Source organism: Cebus imitator, unplaced genomic scaffold (genome assembly GCF_001604975.1).
Source record: "Cebus imitator isolate Cc_AM_T3 unplaced genomic scaffold, Cebus_imitator-1.0 Scaffold60, whole genome shotgun sequence".
Lineage (NCBI taxonomy): Eukaryota > Metazoa > Chordata > Mammalia > Primates > Cebidae > Cebus > Cebus imitator.
Window position 1 is genome coordinate 1,896,026 of NW_016107375.1, and position 9,443 is coordinate 1,905,468.

General features: G+C 38.8%; 1 protein-coding gene across 1 annotated transcript in view; it reads left to right on the top strand.

Annotated features, from left to right (window-relative positions):
• MYO5B (myosin VB) overlaps positions 1 to 6,393 on the top strand; it is a 398,063-nt gene extending 391,670 nt beyond the window's left edge. The window contains exon 40 of the mRNA XM_017529641.2: positions 2,572 to 6,393. Coding sequence (XP_017385130.1) covers positions 2,572 to 2,724 — 153 coding nt within the window. The 3' untranslated portion in view covers positions 2,725 to 6,393. The remainder of the gene's footprint in view (positions 1 to 2,571) is intronic.
• The last annotated feature ends 3,050 nt before the right edge of the window (positions 6,394 to 9,443 follow it).

The window sequence follows — 9,443 nt, forward strand, 5'->3', positions numbered from 1 at the left end:
AGTAGAGATGGGGTTTCACCATGTTGATCAGGATGGTCTCGATCTCTTGACCTCGTGATCCACCCGCCTCGGCCTCCCAAAGTGCTGGGATTACAGGCTTGAGCCACCGCGCCCGGCCTCTTGATGTCATTTTTAAGAACCATAAATACTTTCCCCAACGTTTCTACGAGTTTTACAGATTTAGCTCCCTTTAAGTTTTTGATCCATTTTGAGTTAATTTTTGTATATGGTGTAAGGTGAATGTCCCACTTCATTATTCTGTTTGTGGATATACAGTTGTCCCAGCACCATGTGTCAAAGACACTTCCCTTTCCCCCATTCTGTTTGTGGATACACAGTTGTCCCAGCACCAGTGTCAAAGACACTGCCCTTTCCCCCATTGAACGGACTTGGCACCCTTGTCAAAAATCAACTGACCAAAAATATGAGGGTTTATTTTTCTGGGCCATTATATTCTATTGGTCTGTATGTCTGTTCGTATACCAGTACCATACTGTTTTGATGCCCATAGCTTTGTAAAAAGTTTTCAAATGGAAAGTCTGCATCCAATTTTTCTTTTTTAAAGACAGAGTCTCACTCCATTGCCCGAGCTGGAGTGCAGTGGCATAATCTTGGCTCACTGCAAACTCCACCTCCCAGGTTCAAGTGATTCTCCTGCCTCAGCCTCCCAAGTAGCTGGGATTATAGGCATGCACCACCACAGCTGGCTAATTTTTGCATTTTTAGTAGAGACAGGTTTTACCATGTTTGCCAGGCTGGTCTTGAACTCCTGACCTCAGGTGATACACCCACCTTGGCTTCCCAAAGTGCTAGGATTGCAGACATGAGCCATCGCACCCAGCCAATTTTGTTATTTTTCAAGATTGCCTTGGCTAGCCAAGATCCCTTGAAGTTCGATATGAATTTTAGGATTTTTTTTAGATTTCTGCGAAAAACATCCTTGGGATTTTGATAGGTATTGCATTGAATCTGAAAATTCAATCTGACCTATATCATCCCACTGCCTCCTAATGATTTTTGATGAAAAAGCAGCTGTTAATCTTATTTGAGGATACCTTATACAGTCAGCCCTTCATATCCACAGGTTCCATATCCGCAGATTCAGCCAACCATGGATCCAAAATTTAGTATTCACAAGATGTGGGACCTGTAACTATGGAGAGACAACTTTTCATATCTGTGGGTTCTGCAGGGCCAACTGCAGTACTTGCATATCCATGGACTTGGGTATCTATGGGGATTTCTGGAACTGTATGTGACAAGTCACTTCTTTCTCACTGCCTTCAAGATTCTCTCTTTGTCTTAGGGTTTTGACAATTTAGTATAATGTGTCTCATTGTGAAATCTCTTTGCCTTTATCCTGCTTGGGGTTCTTTGAGCTTCTTGGATGATTACATACATGTCTTTCATCAGATTTGGGAAGTTTCAGGCATTGTATCTGCATATATTTTGTTGCCTACTTCTTCCCCTTTTCCTTCTGGTACTTCTGTAATGTGTATGTTGGTACATTTGATGGTGTCCAATAGGTCTGTTAGGCTCTGCTCATTTTTACCTCATTATTTTTATTTTCTTCTCAGACTGGATCATTTAAATTGCTTTATCTTCAAATTCACTGATCTTTTCTTCTGCCTGCTCAAGTCTACTGTTAAACTCCTTTAGTGAATTTTTCATTTCAGTTTTTGTACTTTTCCCAAAATGTCTGGCTTCAAATAGAGAGGAAGCAGCCCCTTTAAATTTTCCAAGTGATGCCAGTATTGGAAGCCACTGCATCCCAAGAAATGCCTAAACCAAGACAGGCATCTGCTGGGACCCACCAGATCAACCAAACTGGACAACCCCAAATTTTTTGAGGACAATATCCCACTGCCTGCCCTGGCACCAGCTAGCTATTCCAGGAATGTGGACTGCTATCCGCATAGCTTCAGGGGAGCTGAGGAAAGGGGGATAGTAGCTGGGTCACACACACAGTTCTCTTAGCAAACATCAGCAGCCTCTCCCTTTATCAAACACTCTTCTGGTTGTTATAAATGTCCAGTTGAGTTCCAGAGTTATGAGATAGTTGACAATCACTGCTTATAGTTGTTTATAGTTCAATGGTAGCTTCAATGGAGGGACTAACCCCTACTCTGCCCTTTTATGTGCTGTACTCCTCTCCCATTCCATTCTACAGGTAAAGAAACAGAGGCACAGAAAGGTTCAGGAATTTGTCCAGGTGGTGGCAGGATTAGAGCTTAGGCTGTCTATCTTGAAAAAACCCATGCCCTTAGCCACTTCACTACAGTGCCTCTCCATGTGGTTTGCCCCTGAGACATATTTTATATTCTCCCTTATATAGAAAAATGTTTAAAGAATTGGGAGAGTACTTACTCTGATCTACAAGAAGCCTACGTCAGGGCTTCTCTCCCCACTAAATACCTCAAGGGTAAGGAGATCACATTCTCCTGGTCCTGAAGTCCTACCTAATTTCTTAGAAATAATTCCATCATATATGCCAACTCACTCTCTTGAATTCACTTAAACTGGCTATTTTTAGGGGTACTCAAACTTTATATGGTCTTATTCTTTCCACAGGCACAATTACAGGAGCGGAATGACCCTCAGCAATTGCTGTTAGATGCCAAGCACATGTTTCCTGTTTTGTTCCCATTTAATCCATCTTCTCTAACCATGGACTCAATCCACATCCCAGCATGTCTGAATCTGGAGTTCCTCAATGAAGTCTGAAGATGCATGTTTCCAGCATTAGTTTGATTCCCAATGTGAGCAAGAAGGAAGTATATACAGTAAATTCAAGGATCTGTTAAATCTGATAAAAGTAGATCAAATCAGAGATTGATAGCCTGTGGAGGGCGCTGAACTATATAGAATTAGACACAACTATGTCATTATTTTTTGTACTTACTGCTCAGAATAAAAACAGTTGAAATATGGAAAATTTTAAGTTTGATTTTAGTCCAATAATATATAACAATTTATAGACACCAAGCAGTCCCCATAGCCATATAAAAGGTGCCAATTCTATAAAATGAAGCTACCTAGTTTTGATGTTTGCATATAACTGGAGAATGTCTAAATTAAAATACTAAATATATATAAGTCACATAAATTGCCTTCAAAGGACTTTTAACAAATAATGGTACAAATAACCATGATAATGACATATACTGACATTTCCCGAAGTTTGCAAACCATGGGTGTGGTTATGTTTGTGGTGACATGTTTTAAGAATAAAAATACAGAGATGAACTTCTGAGAAATGTCCCCAAAATATTTTTTAATGGCTGATTATACAAAGACAGTGGTGTAACTGACCTCCAGACCAGACATGTTGAGTACCGGTTTCTGAAGCAAAATTAGAAGTGCCAGTCCTCAGTGTGATCAGATGCTTTTGTGTCATCTTGGTGTAATGGAAGAGATGATTAAAATGCTGCTATCCCAAACTCCAATTGAGGAAGATGGAAAATGTTTTTTTTTTTTTTTTTCTGATGCTAGTCCATACACTGTCCAAGTCCCACAAAACTTTCACAAAAATGCCTATAAGCTAAATATTAGAAAAGGATAACTTGTTTTATTTATAGATGTAAAACCCAAACAAGTCAATATGAAAGCTTTTAAGCTCTTAATGCCATTAAACCTCCAGTAAGAACATCACATAATCCTCTACTGTAAAACCAATGAAATCTTGCACATCAGATCATCTGAAAAAATCTTCAAAAATAATCAGTTCAGGGATCACTATTATATAAAAGTTTGGGTTTTTTTTTTTTCTTAAGAGAATAAAATGGCTTACTTAGGTCAACTTTCCCTTTTCAGGTTATTTTCAACATTTTTCAAATTTTAGCAAACAAAAATTGTATCTCTCCTTTGAAATAAGGATTTTTAAAAAAGTAATGCAGTTATATAACAGGCTTAGATATTTGCTGCTATTATAATTCTTTTTTCTTTGTTTTTGGACTCTTCAAAAGCAAGTATTTAATTAGAAACACATATTCTTTCCACAAATTTTTTTGACTGTCTTTTCCCTATTTCTTGATAACTGTATGCTGTTCCCATAAGAACAAATGGTGTTTGCAAATCATAGAAGAACAGACTCTGTATTACATTGAGAAAATAATATTTATCCATGAATTGGAAGTAGAACACCCTGCCTCCACACTCTTTTACTCAATCACCCAACTTAAAAGGCTGTTGGAAACACAACAGACTCCAAGCTACCTTCTGTACTGTGCAATTGGAGCACAGCTTCCTCAGTCATTCGCCACATCTCCTGGGGTTTAACCCAGGCTTAGCCTGGGTTAAGGCTGCTAACAGTTGTGTTTCAATCGGTTATGATAGGCATTATCCCCTCTACATTCACATTAGACATCCCAGCTTCTCTTGGGCATCTGTAGAGCTGTGCCTTTTTCTTGCAGTTACAGTTACATAATCACAGACATCCATGACACTCACCCATGGATCCACATGCCAACTTTGTTTAGAAGGCCAATCTAAAACAACTGGGTGTGTGGCTACCTCTATAAAGTTGTTTGTGAAGTATAATTTGCTTTTTGATGCACTTTAGTTTGAAACTGAGTCTCTTATGTAAGAACTGTCTTAATTTTAAAAGACCAAAATTGCCTTGTTAGAATGTTAAGGAGTTTTGACATGCAGTGGTTCCACAAATACAGTGGCTTACTGTTCTTATATTCTGTCTTACACCATCATTCTCTCCGTCTCTGTTGACCACTACTCTCTGCTGTCAGTGGTTCATCACTAGGTGCCAAGAGCTTATTGAATAAAAGCTTGGCAATTAGAATAAATGGGGAGAGAAGGACCTTATGAATAGCCCATTTAGCCTAAGAAATGGAAGATTTAGTTCTTCTCTTCCAAAAGATAAAGGTATATATCACTGGAATTGTACTTAAAATTTATAGATGACTAACAAATGTATACTTTATATGTACTTAATATTTAGATCTGCCTTATTTAATACTTGGAGGCTAGAAGAAGCATCTTTAGAGGAACTCTATAATCTTTTGTTAGCATTTTCTCTGCATTTTTAAAAGTCATTTCAATGCAAACACTTATCAGTGTCATGACATCAGTAATGACTCTTTAACAATTCAACATAAAGGCTTGAAATCTGCATTAGATGTCTCTTTAATTTTTTAGTATTTAAAATTTAGTTGACACTTTTCTCACCAGGTGCCTTTAGCAGCAGTTATTAAGATAACTGACTTGTCAATTGTTCTCTGAAATAAGTGTTGCTTTGGGAACAATTTTAATGTTCAATGTGATATCATGGTGGAGTTTTGTCTTTTAAAACATTAGAAGCATTTTAAATATTAAGAATCAAATATTTATAAATCAAAAAACTTGTGTTTTAAGTATTTTAAGGGATCTGTTTACTTATAGTAAATGTGTTGGTACACATGAGTCATTGCTGAAGCCGACAAGCATATTCCATACATGCGTTTTCCCTGTGCCATCATCATCACAGCAGTTAGAGTGCCAGTACCTGTAGGCTTGCCTGGGAGGCAGATTAGACCCAAAGCTAGACTTTTTCCCTTTTCCATGAAGCATGTCAGTGGGAGTTGCTTCCTTTGATTTCCCTAGTACTAAATTTTAAGACTTTAAAAAAAAAAAAAAAAGCAAAAAACTAGGAACTTGGAACATTTTTAATAAATTAATGCTGCTGCCATCAATTCATCAAATACTTAGAGCCTTCATACATTACCAATCAATTAGAATTAATTTCTTCTGCAAAAGTAAGTTTTCATACCCTTAACCTACTAAGATGGCAAGGGTGTCCTAAATTGAGGCATTTGTATAATGCCTACATAACTAAATGGTCACTAAAAGGTGACAACATGGGGTGAGACCTTGTAGTTCTTCAGAGAATATTTGTGGTAAGTTTCTCCAGTTAATTTGCCACATGAGCCCAATAACCATAATTCACTTTTTGTACCCACTGGTGCCATAATTAGAGAATTAGAGGGTGTAGACAGAGGTTAATGCCAATGACAAACACAGGACAGTTTTTTATTATTATAAAGTTCATTAGGTACAAAAGGTTGTTGTCCAAAAAAAAGTTTCTAATTCTAACAACGGGGATCAATCAGAAATGAAACTAAGCTACTTTCTAAAGTGATGTTGTTTCAGAATAATCCAGATTTAAATATAACATTTTGCCACCAACTGACATTTAGATGAAGGACTTCCTCTCCAAAAGAGTTCAGATCATATTCAGGGGTGAATCTGACACCATAGAAGAAACACTACTGATGAAAGTATTTTTCCACTTTGAACAAATCTGTAAACTACACCTTTGTTTATAGAAAAAAATGCTTGTAATAGTTACTGTAATATTTAGCTGTGGATAAAAATTTGTGGAAATAAATACTTTTGAATAAAGTGTTGTGCCAAATCTAAATGAAATTTAAAACTCTGCAGCTACAGGTCAACAAAGTTTCTTTGTAATGCTCTCTTGAGAAGCTTCATTATTGGGTCTATATTCTAATATGTGTTATGATCATTTAAACCAGAGGTCGGCATCTTACAGTCCAAAAGTTGGGGGTAGGGAGAAACTCTAAGATAACAAGGCCTATTGAGCAATTACTTTACAACTATGAAATTAAAGGCAGTTTTGCTGTAGGCAAAGACAAATAGATCAATGAAACAGAACAGAGTGTGCAGAGACAGGCCCAATGCTATGTATAACATGGCATACGGTTTTATGCATGAAAAATCAATGAGAAAACAGTCACAAGATCTGCATGGAGGAATTTGTAAAATATAAGTGGAAAACAATGACAACATTAAAGTGGAGAAATAAATTAGGAACATGGATCCAAAGACGCCATACCACTAGAAGTTTGTCATTTGTCCCCAAGTTGATCTATAGATTAAAAATCAATATCAACTGTTTCTATGTGAAAACTGACAAGCTCATTATAAGATTTATATGGAAGAGCAAAGGCCCATGGATAAGGAAGACCCTCCTTGAGAAAGTGGGAAGCTTTCCTTAGTAGGCATCGAGACTTACAAAATTTCAGTAATTAAGATGTGTGAGAATGACAGAGATGGAAAAATTGACCAGTGGAACAGAATAGAGCCCAGAAACTGAACATCTATATGGAAATTTTTAAATAAATTTTTTTAATAAACTGAACATCTATATGGATACATTTTTTCTTAACTAGGAGTACGCATCAAAATTACCTGGAAATCTTTTTTTAAATTTACACCAAAATTTAGGGAACAAGACATCTCCAGAGATGGTGCCCTTCAACACCCATTGTTAACCTGACCCACCTAAAAATATACAAGATGACACATCTCCAGGGATGGTACCCTTAAACACCCATCATTGGAGACGACTATTGAAATATTTCATCATACAGAAAAATGGTCACAGCATTATCGGTCCTTGACATTGATAGGTTTTAGGAAACCATGGGTAGAAACAAAATGACATATAATGACACCAATAACATAAGCTAGTTGATGTAAACAGTTCAGTCCCTACAACATATTTATGGTCATATAAACATCAAACTTTATTATTTTTGAGACAGTCTTGCCCTGTTGCCCAGGGATGGAGTGCAGTGGTGAGATCTCAGCTCACTGCAACCTCTGCCTCCTGGGTTTAAACAATTCTCCTGCCTCAGCCTCCAGAATAGCTGGGATTACAGGTGTCTGGCCATCATGCCTGCCTAAGTTTTTTTGTATTTTAATAGAGATGGGGTTTCACTCTACTGGCCAGGCTGGTCTCAAACTCCTGGCCTCCAGTGATCCGCCCACCTCGGTCTCCCAAAATACTGGGATTACAGGTGTGAGCCATTGCGCCCAGCCAAAACATCACCAAACTTCTAAATAAAGACCAAAACACTTCTAGTATTAAACACTGAAATGAAAACTATACATACATTTCAGAAAGATTAATAAAAACAAATGAGAAAGTTACTTGCCCACTTATTCCAATTCAGAGTCACTAAGGGCCCACCTCTCCTGGCAGCTCAGGGTGCCAGGCAGGTACCATGCCTGGAAAGGACCTCATCCTGTCACTGAGTGTGTTCTCAAACCCACACTCAGATTGGGATCACTCAGACACACCCGTTTACCTCACCGATACAGCTTTGGCACATGAGAGGAAACTGGAAAATCCAAAGAAAACAGTCATGGGGATCTCACCACTGGAACGTATCTGTGTCTGTATGAATGAGGCAGCAGCCTCAATTCTTGCCACCTCAGAAGAAAGAATGTGAGGGGTGTACAGCAGAAGGGGAGACCAAGGCAAGCTTTTGAGCAGGAGTGAAAGGCCGGAAAGTATATTTGGAAGAGAGCCAAGTGGGTGACTTGAAAGAGTCAAAAGCGCAGCTTAACCTTTTGACTTGGGGTTTTATACATTGACCTACTTTTGGGGTCTTCTGTTACTTCTCTCAACTCCTGAGATCTTGTCAGGAAGTGGCCAATCACCAATTTCAGGCTCTTTCTGTCTATTAGGAGACTGCCTTTCCCTGGTGCTGACTGTAACCAATTACTACGTTAGAAAGACAGTTAACAACAGCCTTGACCATCACCAGATGGTTGCCCGATTCTCCTGGTGTGTATGTGTGGAGAGCGGAGCCCCCTCCTGCCCTGCTCATGCCTGACTAGCTACCCACAGGGAGAACCCACAAACTCCACACACAATGGCTCTGGCCTGGAAGCCATTCTTTTTTTCTCAACAACATTATGTCAAAATGGCGTTGAATGAAACAACGTCATGTAGGGTCCTGCTGTACACTGTGCAGTGAAAAGTTGACTTTTGAATCCACTTTCCAACCTAAAGATGGATGCACTTTTTTGAGTGGCGGACCAAAGACTACCATCACTTGAGAAAAGCCTTCAGCTCATACTCAAAGAGGTTTCGGACTAGCCTCAGAGCCTCAACAGGAAAACCATGTTGGAAAAGAGGCAAATGTCATACAAGATACATTTACTTAGTAACAGTTCAGAAAGAGAAAAGCAGCCTGACATCCTGGAACTAATCTGAAACACAGAGCTACGCCTCAGTCGTGCCAGAAGCTGGCCTGGTGCTCTCTGCTGGGCGGTGTTCTTTTGCCATGAACAGCCTTACAAAAAACCAACATCAGACTTTAGTGTGAGTACACTAAAGTGAGATGAAACAAGATGGTAATTTTGTCTATGCACAGAAACAAGATTACCGTGTAAACCATATAATACCAAGTACGCCCTGTCCCAGGTAATATGAGGGAGTGTAGGTGCTTTCCCAGATGCAGCTTGAGCCTAGCTCTAATTGGCCCTCTTTCAGGATAAGATGATAGTAAGATACTGTGATGGTTAATATTAGGTGTCCGCTTGATTGCAGGATGCCTGGATAGCTGGTAAAGTATTATTCCTGAGTGAGTCTGTGAGGGTGTTGCCAGAGGAGATTAACATTTGAGTTGGTGGTCTGGTGC